The sequence below is a fragment of the Salvelinus alpinus genome, chromosome 12 (assembly GCF_045679555.1).
Source record: "Salvelinus alpinus chromosome 12, SLU_Salpinus.1, whole genome shotgun sequence".
NCBI classification, from domain to species: Eukaryota; Metazoa; Chordata; class Actinopteri; order Salmoniformes; family Salmonidae; genus Salvelinus; species Salvelinus alpinus.
This window is the reverse complement of record NC_092097.1, coordinates 46,207,864-46,223,732: the sequence shown is the minus strand read 5'-3', so window position 1 is coordinate 46,223,732 and position 15,869 is coordinate 46,207,864. Positions and strand designations below refer to the sequence as shown.

The following is a 15,869-nucleotide window of genomic DNA, read 5'->3' as shown; positions in this document are numbered from 1 at the left end:
TTCCTTCTTTTTGCAGTAGTGCCCCTTTTGTAGTTGTTGTGTTTATTGGACAGGATAGAGAGAAACAAGTATAGAAGGAGACAGAGTGCTAGAACGCAGTGGGATGGATTGGAGCTCATGCTGGCAGTGGTAATACACAGTACATGTCACCAACAGGCAGCGGCTGGAATCGATGGGCCACCCCAGCCATTGCATTTATTTGATGTATTTCAGTGCAAGGACACCTGATTCAAATGATCAACTAAATGTCATTTGTCACATGCTTAGTAAACAATAACAGTGAAATGCTTACTTACGGTTCCTTTCCCAACAATGCAGAGTTAAAAATTTAACATAAATAAAAATAACATGGCTATATACAGGAAGTAGAAAATAACATGGCTATATACAGGGAGTAGAAAATAACATGGCTATATACAGGAAGTAGAAAATAACGTAGCTATATACAGGGAGTACCAGCGCCAAGTCGATGTGCAGGGATACGATATTATAACATAGCTATATACAGGGAGTACCAGTAACAAGTTGATCACGCCCCTCATTTGTCGAATCAGGTGTGATAGTCCTGAAATACAGTAAGTGGAACAGTAGGGTTACTTGAGGAAACACTGGTGCAAGCTTCAGGCGAGCTATTACAGTGTCATACAAGTACTGCATTACGAATGTAAAGGTGCGTTTCTTTGGCATCTTCCAGGGGATCGCAGTTTCCACGTCAACGATGTCGACGTCCAGGTCGAGTTCAAGTCCCATCAGTGGTTTGGGGCTACGGTGCGTTCCCATGGCAACACTGTCCTGGTAAGATAGGCTACTACATTCTGTGGGATAGAAGGGAATAGGTCATCATATAACTGTCCTGTTAGAATTGCTCACAGAAATATATATAATTTTATTTGGATTTTGATATCGTTCACAAATTCTACACACAAGTTCTACCACAGGAGGTTTGTGGCAACTTAATTGGGGAGGACTGACTCGTGGTAATGGCTGGAGCGGAATGGTATCAAATACATCAAACACATGGTTCCATTCCTTTTGCTGCGTTCCAGCCATTATTATGAGCCGTCCTCCCCTCAGCAGCCTCCAATGAAGTCGACCGTAGCCCCAGTCATAAAAAGCTTTTCACTATGTGTCAGTGATGTGTATCAACATCTGACAGTTGTGAAGTTTGTGTGTTGTTTTGAACTCCTTTCTTGAATGTCTCCAAGGCTTGTGCCCCAAGGTATTACTGGAGAACGGAACACGATGCCCCCTTCTCGGATGCCACAGGAACCTGCTACCTCTCCGTCGACAGCCTCAAGACATTTGTGGAGTACGCCCCCTGTCGCACAGGTACAGTACTGCAACAACATCCTTATCCAAAATACTGTACCTGAAGTCAATTGAATGAAGTAGTGACGAAACATGCAGCCACAGGTTTGTCTTGTGAGGATGATGGCCAAATCCTCATTTTAGATCCAACATTCTTGTAAATTGACCACTGATGTCAATGGGAGATTTGTGTGCTCACAATGTTATGATTGTTACACGGACAAGGTGAACCCAAGAGCAGACTCAGACAAGGAGACTGGGATAAGGTAACCAAGGTATTTATTGAACTACAGGGGAAGATGGAGTGCAGGCCAGGAAAAGCTTGGGCGGGTTACAGGGAGCCAGGTGCTGAGGCTGAGGCTGGAGCGAGGGGAGTTGGGGCTGGGTAAGAAGGTCCGGAGGAATCCAAGGACACAGTGCTCAAAACACCATGCAGAGAGAACGTTCGATAAGGCCGTCATTGGAGCATGTGACGATACTGATAAGATCGAAATAAAGGGAGCGTTGCTCTCGGATCAGCTTCCTCCAATCAAATCTTACCTAAACATTATAATTATTTAACAATACTGACGACGGATCAGCTCCTAGAGAGATATTACCACCTACGGCTGCAAATATATTCTAATGCTTACCCAATAAAAATGCACTGAATCACAGAATTGGCACATCATTGCGCACATGTTAGGCTACACATCATGAAATATATTAAGACAAATTACAGACCGTAGCAAAATAGAACTCAATTGATTGAAAATTAAATGTATTTCGATATGATTGAAATAGGCCTTTAGCATACTGTTTATATTTTAATGCAGTCATCTCAGTTTTCATTTGTTTGTGTCAATGCAAAGACATTGGCAACTTTGTATTTGTAGTCAACTTCTTGTGAAGTTATCGGTGGTCACAGAGAGACGGATAAATCATGTGATTCTATGTTTAGCGGAGATCTTCTGTGAGTAAAATGACTTGGGAGGGTCAAAAAAGCATCTAACGGCGCACTTAGCTGTTCTACGAGTGGTCTGAGGCAGGCGTTAGATTACGGGGTTTTTCAAGTGCAACATAAATAATAATGGGAAACAGCTCAGAGATTTAATGATTCTCCTACGAAAGGTTCTAACGATGAACTTAATCTTAAAATGCTTTTGGGACACTAGGCCCTGGATGGGCCATTTTGGTGGTGGCCTTATCAATGTTTTCTCTTCCTTTTACCTTAGAGAGACATGGTCCTGCAGGACAGGGCTACTGTCAGGGTGGGTTCAGTGCTGACTTCACCAAGGTACGTTGAACAGGACAAGGAACAATTCCTTAACAAACAATTCAAAAGAGATTCTCTTTTAGTTTTTAATTGGGCAAACTCCTTATGTTCTGGGGGGCTGTTCCAGAAAGCAGGATCAGTAAGTTAGAGATTTTTATATGGGGCAGCAGGTAGCCCCTCTGCACCTCTCTAAAAACCTGTGTGTGTACTGTGTGTCTTTTGGAGGGGTTGGGTTAAAAGTGGAAGTACAATTTTGGTTGACCTTGTCTGCAATTGACCAATAATGTGATTTTCATCTTAGCCAGGTAACTGTCCCAGACATTCTGAATTAACTTCCAATTAACTTTCCAGAAATATAGATGTGAAATTGGCATTATATAATTCACTCAACAACAAACAACCTATATACAAGTTTTGCTTGCTGAATGATTCAGGAAATCAAGACATATTTGACTGCTTATCAAAGTAAGCTGGCTAACTGAATGATCCTGCTTTCTGGAACAGCCCACTGAATGAATACTGTATGTTTAGTCACATAACATAAGACTTACAATGGAGTTTGAAAACTTGCTTGATACCTAAGGTTCTCATCAGAGTGGTGGTTTTCTGCGTGTTTCAGGATGGGAAGGTTGTTCTCGGAGGACCAGGAAGCTTTTACTGGCAAGGTGAGTGCATTATTAGATTTATGATAAGATCCTATTGGGACCATATGTGGATTACTATGAATTGGCTCAAGTACAGGATGCAGAGATAGCATACAGTACAGCTTAGAAAACTATACTGGGAATTCCCACTCTCACATTTTTATTAGACAGGTACAGTGGAAAGAGACAGGAGAGAGAGCTTTGTATGTGTCAGTATAGGGAAAGGGCAGGTTTGGAACCTGCGCAGACAACGGCCTATTTTTCCCCAAGCGGTGAAGTTATCCCCCACACCATCCACAGGGCCAAACCTCGACAATCATTTTTAGTGCAGCTAAAAAAACATAGTTCAAAAGTCTTAACCTCTAACCTCTGACTCTTTTCCCCATCCGTTCCGGCCTACAGGTCAACTAGTCTCAGCCACCACAGAGGAAATCGTCAAGGCCTACTTCCCATCCTACTTCCTGCTCTCTGTTACTGGGCAGATCCAGACTCGGCAGGTGCAGGGGAGCTATGACGACAGCTACCTCGGTTAGTATGGTCCACTTCTTCATAGGAGCTACAGTAGCTAGAGGCTGCATCTGACACCCTATTCCCCTCACAGTGCACTGCTTTTGACCAGAGCACTAAGTGGTGGCCTTTCTTGATTTCTCATTGCTCTCTCTCTCTCTCTCACTCTTCTCTCTCTCTCTTTCTCTCTCTCTTTTCTCTCTCTCTCTTTCTTTCTTTCTCTCGTTCTCTCTCCACCTTTCTTTCTCTCTCATTATTTTTCTTTCTATCTTTCTTTCTCTCTCTCCCCTATCTCTCTCTTTCTCACTCTTGCTTGCTCTCCCTCTCGCTCTCTCGTTCTCTCACTCTCTTTCCAGGTTACTCTGTTGCTGTCGGGGAGTTCAGTGGAGATGATATTGAAGGTGAGGGTCATATTTACAGTGCCAACTTACTTGCTCGAGCATGATTGGGCTTTTGGTTTGCTTACCCCATAGCCCTGTCTAATAGTTAACCATCTAAAGACCTCCTGTGCTCTAATATACTAATGTGCTCTAGTCATTAGAGCGCTAGTCATTAGAGCGCTAGTCATTAAAGCGCTAGTCATTAGAGCGCTAGTCATTAGGGCGCTAGTCATTAGAGCGTTAGTCATTAGAGCGTTAGTCATTAGAGCGTTTGTCATTAGAGCGCTAGTCATTAGAGAGCTAGTCATTAGAGTGCTAGTCATTGGAGAGCTAGTCATTAGAGAGTTAGTCATTAGAGCGCTAGTCATTAGAGCGCTAGTCATTAGAGCGCTAGTCATTAGAGCGCTAGTCATTAGAGCGCTAGTCATTAGAGCGCTAGTCATTAGAGCGCTAGTCATTAGAACGCTAGTCATTAGAGCGCTAGTCATTAGAGAGCTAGTCATTAGAGAGCTAGTCATTAGAGCGCTAGTCATTAGAGCGCTAATCATTAGAGAGCTAGTCATTAGAGCGCTAGTCATTAGAGCGCTAGTCATTAGAGCGCTAGTCATTAGAGCATGTGAATGTATCAGAGCATAAGATAATAATGTACTTATCACATGTCTTTATAGTCTATTGCAGTAAGTACTTGACAGATAGTATTCTTGAACAGAAGACACGTTTAAAAGGAAGCGACTTGACTCTGACTAATATATTTCCCTGAAGCTTGTCCAGTTCAGTAACTCACTCAAAGCCACAACATGAATATTTCCAACACTGACTTATTTTAAAAGAAAATAAAAACTTGCGGGCTGGGCTTGCCTGTATCACTTAAGTTATTAAGCTTTTACAGTATCGTAGAATTCCCATGCACCTGCAACAAACAAGCCCCAGCTTTTCCTATTTTAAACACTGGGTTATTACCAGCAAAGTTTTGACCCTTGTGTATTTGGAAGTGCTTGGACTCAACTGCTCTCTCCAATCTCTGAAACTTATTTTCTTTCTTTCTCATTTTCTGTCTTTGCAGACTTCATCACCGGAGTCCCCAAAGGACTCATGCTGCATGGTTTAGTAAGGAGTCCTCACATATTTATACATATTTCATCATTCATTCTTGATGAAAGTTAACGAGGGTTAACATAATAAGGACATAGAACAGGAGCCGGCAATAGGCGGCTCACGGACCAAAACCGGCCTGCGAGTGATTTCTTTTGGGCCGCCCAAAGATTGCATCCAAATATATTTTTGTTTTTGGTCAAATAAGACTATCAAATCACCAGGAATTCAGCTAAAAAATGTAATTCAGGAAATCTGTTCCCAAGTATTCCTACAAATAAAAAGAGAGACACGCAGTATGTGATCATAGCTCAATGGTAATTTCAAGGTATGAAATGATTGTATTTGAAAATAACAATCTCGTTTTGAGTTTACTTGTGGTCAATGTGCAGTGTACAAATTATTATGATTATGTTCCTGCCCCCCAACCATCTGCTCGGACAAAAATTGTCCCGTGGCTGAATCTAGTTGCCTAGCCCTGACATAGATGTAACGTATGTTACTGTAAAGAGAAAAAAGGGAGTGAGAGGATGCCAAAATATAAACAGGGGGGATATCCATAGAAAGATACAGTAAAACCTTTTAATTTGGTTACATTCACATCCACTGCTGGAAGTTAATTAACAAGGAGATTTAAAGAGATACATATATTGAATGTAGATAAACAAGCATGAAATGCATACATAGTCATAAACGGACAGTCATTTTTGTTGATGGTTCTATTACAATCATGGTTGATAACTGAAGGTCTTTTACTAACTCTCTCAATGCAGGTGTCATTACTCAATGGGACAGACCTGAAATCCATGCTGAACCTAACTGGAGAACAGGTTGGTGCACATCTGCTTAACAGCAAGGGGGCTAGACTATACTGTACTTTTGGTGCCTCTGTTTTGATATGTGGGTATATATAGGGGGGCTGAAGGAATTTGCCCCCAGGAGCTGGAGCCTGATCCCTGGGTTAGAGGTGAGCCCACGTACACCTATGTGTTCCATATGTTCTGATTGAATCAGAAACAGAGGCAGAAACAGCAGAAACTCACAATCACGCGCACACACACACACACGCGCACACACACACACACACACACTTGTTTCAGTGTCAAGTAAATTGGTAGCCTGGTCAAATGCATTTTCCGAGTAGCTTCCACAACACTGGCGGACCCGCAGACACACACACACGCACACGCACACGCACACACACACACACACACACACACACACACACACACACACACACACACACACACACACACACACACACACACACACACACACACACACACACACACACACACACACACACACACACACACACACACACACACACACACACACACACACACACACACACAGTATAACGGCTACATACTGACTCAGGATTTTGTGTTGCTAACTGAGGGGGTGGGGAGCTTGTTTATACCAACACGCCATTGTGCCAAAGGGTCTGGATTCCTCATTCGCTAAGTTGGTTTTTGGATTAAGTGACATGGTTGTTATTATACTCTCGTAGTCTTCTAAATTCTCCATGGTTGATAAACGAGACCCCTACTATTGTACACCTGTATGTGTGCTTAGTGTTTGTGTGTGTGTTTTTGTTGTTCTTGATTGTGTGTGTGTGTGTCTGCGGGTGTGTGTCTGCGGGTCCGCCAGTGTTGTGGAAGCTACTCGGAAAATGCATTTGACCAGGCTACCAATTTACTTGACACTGAAACAAGTTTAAGCTACACTAAAGCTACCCTTAAGAAAAATATAATTTACTTACTTATAAAGTTCATTTGAAAAAGTAGTTCACTACATCCAAACTACTTGGTGAAGAATTATCATATCTACATCTGATGTCATAGACTACAAATTACAAGAACAGATCTGGAGTCAGATGTTAACAGAATGTGTAATTTAGCTTATTAAACTCGAAAACGAAGTTTCAAGTGAGAATTAGGCAGGTCTGATGCTGAAACAGAAAGGAAATTACTACATGTTGTTCACTGCTCCCCAACACTGGTGTCTGCACGTGCGCATGTTGACGCATAGGCTGTTACTTTCAATGGAAAGCTTTGGGTTGAGGGTTCTGGGCATAAGAAACACCACATGCTGTGTAAACTGCTAACTGACTGCTAACTGCTTATTGCATAGGGAGAATGATCTGAAATAAACTCCTGGCTGGATTTGACTTGACGGTCTCTTTAGGTTGACTGCTCTCAACATGAGTGCTTGGACTGCACCGGCAGACTCAGCTGCGGAAACAAAGAAATAAAAATAAATAGTTGTATCTGCTTACTACCTAAGAGCCCCAGGACATTTGAGTCTGTAGTTCAATGTCTTGACGGTTGTGTTAGATTTGGGTCTGAAGCTCAATGTCTTGACGGTTGTGTTAGATTTGGGTCTGAAGCTCAATGTATTGACGGTTGTGTTAGATTTGGGTCTGAAGCTCAATGTCTTGATGGTTGTGTTAGATTTGGGTCTGAAGCTCAATGTATTGACGGTTGTGTTAGATTTGGGTCTGAAGCTCAATGTCTTGACGGTTGTGTTAGATTTGGGTCTGAAGCTCAATGTCTTGATGGTTGTGTTAGATTTGGGTCTGAAGCTCAATGTCTTGATGGTTGTGTTAGATTTGGGTCTGAAGCTCAATGTCTTGACGGTTGTGTTAGATTTGAGTCTGAAGCTCAATGTCTTGACGGTTGTGTTAGATTTGAGTCTGAAGCTCAATGTCTTGACGGTTGTGTTAGATTTGAGTCTGAAGCTCAATGTCTTGATGGTTGTGTTAGATTTTGATGAGGTTTAGTGTTTTAGTTTGCGGACCCACTCCAAACAAAAGAAAAGACTGCCTGCATGGGCACTAGACTGTTTTCTGCATTACATAGTTTCCCAGCCAAGCCAATGACACGTAGGCTACAGTGGAAACAAGAAAACATCCATTAGCTGTTTAAAGAATGGCGGTAGCCAAGAGTCAAGACACATACTTCAGTGCTTTTGGCTGTTCAGTATATTATGGCACCTCAATCACTTAGTTATTGAGATGTACAGTATACAGTATGTCTCCATACCATACATTTACATGCCTCCATACAAGTAGCCATATCATGAACGTAATCTTGCTGCCTCATGTTGGTTAGAGTATACTGCAGGGATGTTGGTTAGAGTATACTGCAGGGATGTTGGTTAGAGTATACTGCCTCCTGTTGGTTAGAGTATACTGCCTCATGTTGGTTAGAGTATACTGCAGGGATGTTGGTTAGAGTATACTGCAGGGATGTTGGTTAGAGTATACTGCAGGGATGTTGGTTAGAGTATACTGCAGGGTTGTTGGTTAGAGTATACTGCAGCGATGTTGGTTAGAGTATACTGCCTCCTGTTGGTTAGAGTATACTGCAGGGATGTTGGTTAGAGTATACTGCCTCCTGTTGGTTAGAGTATACTGCAGGGATGTTGGTTAGAGTATACTGCAGGGATGTTGGTTAGAGTATACTGCAGGGATGTTGGTTAGAGTATACTACAGCGATGTTGGTTAGAGTATACTGCCTCATGTTGGTTAGAGTACACTGCAGGGATGTTGGTTAGAGTATACTGCTGGGATGTTGGTTAGAGTATACTGCAGGGATGTTGGTTAGAGTATACTGCTGGGATGTTGGTTAGAGTATACTGCTGGGATGTTGGTTAGAGTATACTGCCTCATGTTGGTTAGAGTATACTGCAGGGATGTTGGTTAGAGTATACTGCCTCATGTTGGTTAGAGTATACTGCCTCATGTTGGTTAGAGTATACTGCAGGGATGTTGGTTAGAGTATACTGCTGGGATGTTGGTTAAAGTATACTGCAGGGATGTTGGTTAGAGTATACTGCAGGGTTGTTGGTTAGAGTATACTGTAGGGATGTTGGTTAGAGTATACTGCCTCATGTTGGTTAGAGTATACTGCAGGGATGTTGGTTAGAGTATACTGCAGGGATGTTGGTTAGAGTATACTGCAGGGTTGTTGGTTAGAGTTTACTGCAGGGATGTTGGTTAGAGTATACTGCAGGGATGTTGGTTAGAGTACACTGCCTCATGTTGGTTAGAGTATACTACAGCGATGTTGGTTAGAGTATACTGCCTCATGTTGGTTAGAGTATACTGCATGGATGTTGGTTAGAGTATACTGCATGGATTTTGGTTAGAGTATACTGCAGGGATGTTGGTTAGAGTATACTGCAGGGATGTTGGTTAGAGTATACTGCAGGGATGTTGGTTAGAGTATACTGCAGGGATGTTGGTTAGAGTATACTGCAGGGATGTTGGTTAGAGTATACTGCAGGGATGTTGGTTAGAGTATATTGCAGGGATGTTGGTTAGAGTATACTGCAGGGATGTTGGTTAGAGTATACTGCAGGGATGTTGGTTAGAGTATACTGCAGGGTTGTTGGTTAGAGTATACTGCAGGGATGTTGGTTAGAGTATACTGCAGGGTTGTTGGTTAGAGTATACTGCTGGGATGTTGGTTAGAGTATACTGCCTCATGTTGGTTAGAGTACACTGCAGGGATGTTGGTTAGAGTATACTGCTGGGATGTTGGTTAGAGTATACTGCAGGGATGTTGGTTAGAGTATACTGCAGGGATGTTGGTTAGAGTATACTGCAGGGATGTTGGTTAGAGTATACTGCTGGGATGTTGGTTAGAGTATACTGCTGGGATGTTGGTTAGAGTATACTGCCTCATGTTGGTTAGAGTATACTGCAGGGATGTTGGTTAGAGTATACTGCCTCATGTTGGTTAGAGTATACTGCAGGGATGTTGGTTAGAGTATACTGCAGGGATGTTGGTTAGAGTATACTGCTGGGATGTTGGTTAAAGTATACTGCAGGGATGTTGGTTAGAGTATACTGCAGGGTTGTTGGTTAGAGTATACTGTAGGGATGTTGGTTAGAGTATACTGCCTCATGTTGGTTAGAGTATACTGCAGGGATGTTGGTTAGAGTATACTGCAGGGATGTTGGTTAGAGTATACTGCAGGGTTGTTGGTTAGAGTTTACTGCAGGGATGTTGGTTAGAGTATACTGCAGGGATGTTGGTTAGAGTATACTGCCTCATGTTGGTTAGAGTATACTACAGTGATGTTGGTTAGAGTATACTGCCTCATGTTGGTTAGAGTATACTGCATGGATGTTGGTTAGAGTATACTGCATGGATTTTGGTTAGAGTATACTGCAGGGATGTTGGTTAGAGTATACTGCAGGGATGTTGGTTAGAGTATACTGCAGGGATGTTGGTTAGAGTATACTGCAGGGATGTTGGTTAGAGTATACTGCAGGGATGTTGGTTAGAGTATACTGCAGGGATGTTGGTTAGAGTATATTGCAGGGATGTTGGTTAGAGTATACTGCAGGGATGTTGGTTAGAGTATACTGCAGGGATGTTGGTTAGAGTATACTGCAGGGTTGTTGGTTAGAGTATACTGCAGGGATGTTGGTTAGAGTATACTGCAGGGTTGTTGGTTAGAGTATACTGCTGGGATGTTGGTTAGAGTATACTGCAGGGATGTTGGTTAGAGTATATTGCAGGGTTGTTGGTTAGAGTATACTGCTGGGATGTTGGTTAGAGTATACTGCAGAGATGTTGGTTAGAGTATACTGCTGGGATGTTGGTTAGAGTATACTGCATGGATTTTGGTTAGAGTATACTGCCTCATGTTGGTTAGAGTATACTGCAGGGATGTTGGTTAGAGTATACTGCCTCATGTTGGTTAGAGTATACTGCAGGGATGTTGGTTAGAGTATACTGCAGGGATGTTGGTTAGAGTATACTGCAGGGATGTTGGTTAGAGCATACTGCAGGGATGTTGGTTAGAGTATACTGCAGGGATGTTGGTTAGAGTATACTGCAGGGTTGTTGGTTAGAGTATACTGCCTCATGTTGGTTAGAGTATACTGCAGGGATGTTGGTTAGAGTATACTGCCTCATGTTGGTTAGAGTATACTGCATGGATGTTGGTTAGAGTATACTGCAGGGATGTTGGTTAGAGTATACTGCAGGGATGTTGGTTAGAGTATACTGCAGGGATGTTGGTTAGAGTATACTGCAGGGATGTTGGTTAGAGTATACTGCCTCATGTTGGTTAGAGTATACTGCAGGGATGTTGGTTAGAGTATACTGCAGGGATGTTGGTTAGAGTATACTGCAGGGATGTTGGTTAGAGTATACTGCAGGGATGTTGGTTAGAGTATACTGTAGGGATGTTGGTTAGAGTATACTGCAGGGATGTTGGTTAGAGTATACTGCAGGGATGTTGGTTAGAGTATACTGCGGGGATGTTGGTTAGAGTATACTGCGGGGATGTTGGTTAGAGTATACTGCAGGGATGTTGGTTAGAGTATACTGCAGGGATGTTGGTTAGAGTATACTGCAGGGATGTTGGTTAGAGTATACTGCAGGGATGTTGGTTAGAGTATACTGCAGGGATGTTGGTTAGAGTATACTGCAGGGATGTTGGTTAGAGTATACTGCCTCATGTTGGTTAGAGTATACTGCAGGGATGTTGGTTAGAGTATACTGCAGGGATGTTGGTTAGAGTATACTGCAGGGATGTTGGTTAGAGTATACTGTAGGGATGTTGGTTAGAGTATACTGCAGGGATGTTGGTTAGAGTATACTGCGGGGATGTTGGTTAGAGTATACTGCGGGGATGTTGGTTAGAGTATACTGCGGGGATGTTGGTTAGAGTATACTGCAGGGATGTTGGTTAGAGTATACTGCAGGGATGTTGGTTAGAGTATACTGCAGGGATGTTGGTTAGAGTATACTGCAGGGATGTTGGTTAGAGTATACTGCAGGGATGTTGGTTAGAGTATACTGCAGGGATGTTGGTTAGAGTATACTGCAGGGATGTTGGTTAGAGTATACTGCAGGGATGTTGGTTAGAGTATACTGCAGGGATGTTGGTTAGAGTATACTGCAGGGATGTTGGTTAGAGTATACTGCAGGGATGTTGGTTAGAGTATACTGCAGGGATGTTGGTTAGAGTATACTGCAGGGATGTTGGTTAGAGTATACTGCAGGGATGTTGGTTAGAGTATACTGCAGGGATGTTGGTTAGAGTATACTGCAGGGATGTTGGTTAGAGTATACTGCAGGGATGTTGGTTAGAGTATACTGCAGGGATGTTGGTTAGAGTATACTGCAGGGATGTTGGTTAGAGTATACTGCAGGGATGTTGGTTAGAGTATACTGCAGGGATGTTGGTTAGAGTATACTGCAGGGATGTTGGTTAGAGTATACTGCAGGGATGTTGGTTAGAGTATACTGCAGGGATGTTGGTTAGAGTATACTGCAGGGATGTTGGTTAGAGTATACTGCCTCATGTTGGTTAGAGTATACTGCAGGGATGTTGGTTAGAGTATACTGCAGGGATGTTGGTTAGAGTATACTGCAGGGAATTCTCGGGGTAGCTGCACTACTGTAGTTCTAACATCACTAACTCTGAAGGACATAGAAGAACCCATCCTGCACGTTGTCTATCAGTGTAGGGAAGTCATTCACCAGAGGAAAATAGCTGTAATATTAAACTATTGACAATAGTCCGTCATTTACGGCATAATATAAAATCGTCAAGGATAACAACGCTGAGTGACCCATCCTCTCTCTCTCTCTCTCTCTCTCTCTCTCTCTTTCTCTCTCGCTGAGATACCTATAGCAGCTTGAGTTCCCCACCTCCTACAAACGCTTAGCTATCCTCTTCTACCTCTCATGTAGCTTACAGAAGCTCTGGTACTGAGCTTAGAGAAAACAGAGAGGAGAGAGGAAGGCTTCTGGGGCGAGGGGATATGAGAGAAGGGGGAGGGAGAGAGAGACAAATCAAAATAGAGACGAATAGAGAGAGGAAAGCTTCTTGGTAGAAAGGATATTTGAGAGAAAATGATCAAAAGAGAGAATGAATGAGAAAGAAAGAGATACTATGCCCCACGGTGTGATGACAGGCTAACTCTGTCTGCTCTAATGTCTTCCAGATGGGTTCCTATTTCGGCTACGCAGTGGCAGCCACCGACATCAACAACGATGGGTAAGTGAGTTAGCGGATGGAGAGAAGGAGAGAAAGATGAAGAGAAGGAAGGAAAGAGAGAGCTGAAGAGAGAGAGCGATGCAGAGAGAAAGAGAGACTAAGTGAGCATAGAGAAGGCAGGTATGACAAGACTTGGACAGACAGCTTATGCTAGCAAGTGAGAAAGGCGAGAGAGAGAGAGAGAGCGATGCAGGGTTGGAAAGAGAGGTGAAATACAGTATTTCAGAAGTTCTCATGGTCATGCATTTCCTCAATCTCTCATGAGTCATAAAAATTCCCTGTCATACAGTAGCTACTCCTACACTTCAGGTTCTCCATTGGCCACTCTCACATCCACTCTCCAATTAGAATGATAGTCGGGAGACTCAGGAAGACTCACCAGAGAGGGATAGGACACTCCTATTAGAATGATAGTCAGGAGACTCAGGAAGACTCACCAGAAAGGGATAGGACACTCTCCTATTAGAATGATAGTCAGGAGACTCAGGAAGACTCTCCAGAGAGGGATAGGACACTCTCCTATTAGAATGATAGTCAGGAGACTCAGGAAGACTCACCATAGAGGGATAGGACACTCTCCTATTAGAATGATAGTCAGGAGACTCAGGAAGACTCTCCATAGAGGGATACAATGTAAATCTCCAACATCATCCTTCACACCTACTACACTAATAAACATCAACTTAAGAGGCCTTGGATTGGAACTAAAGTAATCTTATCCCCCCACCCCCCGCCCCCCTCTCCCCGGCCTTAGTCTGGATGACCTGGTGGTGGGCGCTCCCATGTTCATGAGGAGGGGGTCTGACGGACTGCGTTGGGAGGAGGTGGGCCGTGTCTATGTGTACCTACAGCGGCGTCCCTTGTTGTTTGAGCCCAGCCTGCCCCCCTTGGGGGGTAGCCAGGCCTTCGGGAGGTTCGGCAGCTCCCTGGCCCCGCTGGGAGACCTCAACCAGGATGGCTTCAACGGTGAGCACTCTGGAAAAGCTTGGGTCATATTCATTAAGGAACACTGTAGCAAAACGTTTTGCAAAGGAAAACAAAAAGTATAATTTGTTATTAGACAATAGATCATTTGTTATTAAGGTAGTCCCTCCCTTTTTTTGGGTCAGTTTTTCCCCCGTTTGGTGCCTACGGGGTTATTATCTTTCATGCAAGAACATACCTAAACTCAGGCCAGAGGGAGTGGGGATTAGCCATTATGAGGTGGCATAACTTTGTTGATTATCTGTTGATTATCTTAGATATTGCAATTGGCTGTCCCTTTGGAGGAGACGACCAACAAGGATTGGTCCTCATCTATAACGGGCATGCCAGTGGGCTGAAGGACACGCCCACTCAGGCTCTAGCTGGCCAATGGGCCACTGGCACCTTTCCTGCCAGTTTTGGCTATGCCCTCCGCGGAGAGAAAGATCTGGACCAGAATGGGTACCCAGGTAAAAATTTTTTTCAATTTGTTCAGTTAAAAAAAAAATGTTTTTCCTTTTACAATGTCTTATTAGTGTTTAATATTGGTGTCATCTTTGTACAGATCTCATCGTAGGTGCTTTTGGGGCTGACAAGGCTGTTCTGTACAGGTATGTGCTCTCACCAGAACTTGATTGGCTCATTGTGCTTGCAAATAAGTTGGCTGACCAATTACAGCCCTATATTTGTATTTTATTTGTTCAATTAAATATGTACCTCAATCTGAAAAGATTGTTTTATATGTGACCTTTATGTAATTTGAATTATAATTTTGTATTGGAATCAAAGCTTTTAATCGAGGTAATCACGTCTTCCAATTGGTTGGTATTTTTCTATCAGGGCTCGGCCTATTGTCAACGCCAGTGCTTCTCTTACTGTGCAACCTACCATGATCAACTCAGAGGAGAAGAGTTGTATGGTGTCCAATGGGAACGAGACTATCTCTGTGTCTTGGTACGTTGATACATATTTTTTCCTTTTCAAAAGAATCTGATTGGTTGAAACACTGCTGATATTCCATCAGTTAACTGAGGCAGCTAGATCTTTGTGATGTATTAGAAAGGCAGACAGACAGACATCAGCAGAGAGACTGTATAGATTGTGGCAGACAGACAGACATCAACAGGGAGAGTGTATTTGTATTTATTATGGATCCCCATTAGTTCCTGCCAAGGCAGCAGCTACTCTTCCTAGGATCCAGCAAAATTAAGGCAGTTATACAATTTTAAAAACATTACAATACATTCACAGATTTCACAACACACATGTCAAATGTACTGTAGTCTCAAGCTGTCATGTTTCTGGCCACCAGGTTTATTGAGTAGGAGGTCTCTATAGCCTCATTCAGACCAACCTTGCTAAGAGGGATACTGTCTTCAGCAACAATATCAATTCAAATAGATGTGACTGTGTTCGCGCATTGACCCAACACTGAGTGCAAGACATATTATATAGTACATTTTCCACTCTTAAACCATGTCAATGGACAAAATGTCTGGCATTCACCACTTGGGAATGTCAAATGACACCATGTTTGACAAGCTTGTCCAGTCTCCGGTCCAGTATGAGTGTTTGAGGACAGTCTATATTCTGAGCCCAAGCAAAGGGAACACTTCACCACTTTTAGTCTCACTGAAATTCCAGCCTAGTGGCTGTTAGTACAGCACACGTTGCTTGTTGTTTGTTTCT

General features: G+C 42.9%; 1 protein-coding gene across 2 annotated transcripts in view; it reads left to right on the top strand.

Annotated features, from left to right (window-relative positions):
• Nucleotides 1–15,869, top strand: part of LOC139536238 (integrin alpha-5-like) — a 59,047-nt gene that overhangs the window by 16,251 nt on the left and 26,927 nt on the right. For both annotated transcript variants that reach the window (XM_071336585.1, XM_071336583.1), the window contains exons 3-15: nucleotides 695–795; nucleotides 1,206–1,329; nucleotides 2,523–2,584; nucleotides 3,183–3,228; nucleotides 3,610–3,735; nucleotides 4,071–4,115; nucleotides 5,158–5,201; nucleotides 5,960–6,016; nucleotides 13,165–13,217; nucleotides 13,972–14,183; nucleotides 14,459–14,650; nucleotides 14,746–14,791; nucleotides 15,021–15,134. In XM_071336585.1, the coding sequence (XP_071192686.1) occupies nucleotides 695–795; nucleotides 1,206–1,329; nucleotides 2,523–2,584; nucleotides 3,183–3,228; nucleotides 3,610–3,735; nucleotides 4,071–4,115; nucleotides 5,158–5,201; nucleotides 5,960–6,016; nucleotides 13,165–13,217; nucleotides 13,972–14,183; nucleotides 14,459–14,650; nucleotides 14,746–14,791; nucleotides 15,021–15,134 (1,222 nt within the window). The remainder of the gene's footprint in view (nucleotides 1–694; nucleotides 796–1,205; nucleotides 1,330–2,522; nucleotides 2,585–3,182; nucleotides 3,229–3,609; nucleotides 3,736–4,070; nucleotides 4,116–5,157; nucleotides 5,202–5,959; nucleotides 6,017–13,164; nucleotides 13,218–13,971; nucleotides 14,184–14,458; nucleotides 14,651–14,745; nucleotides 14,792–15,020; nucleotides 15,135–15,869) is intronic.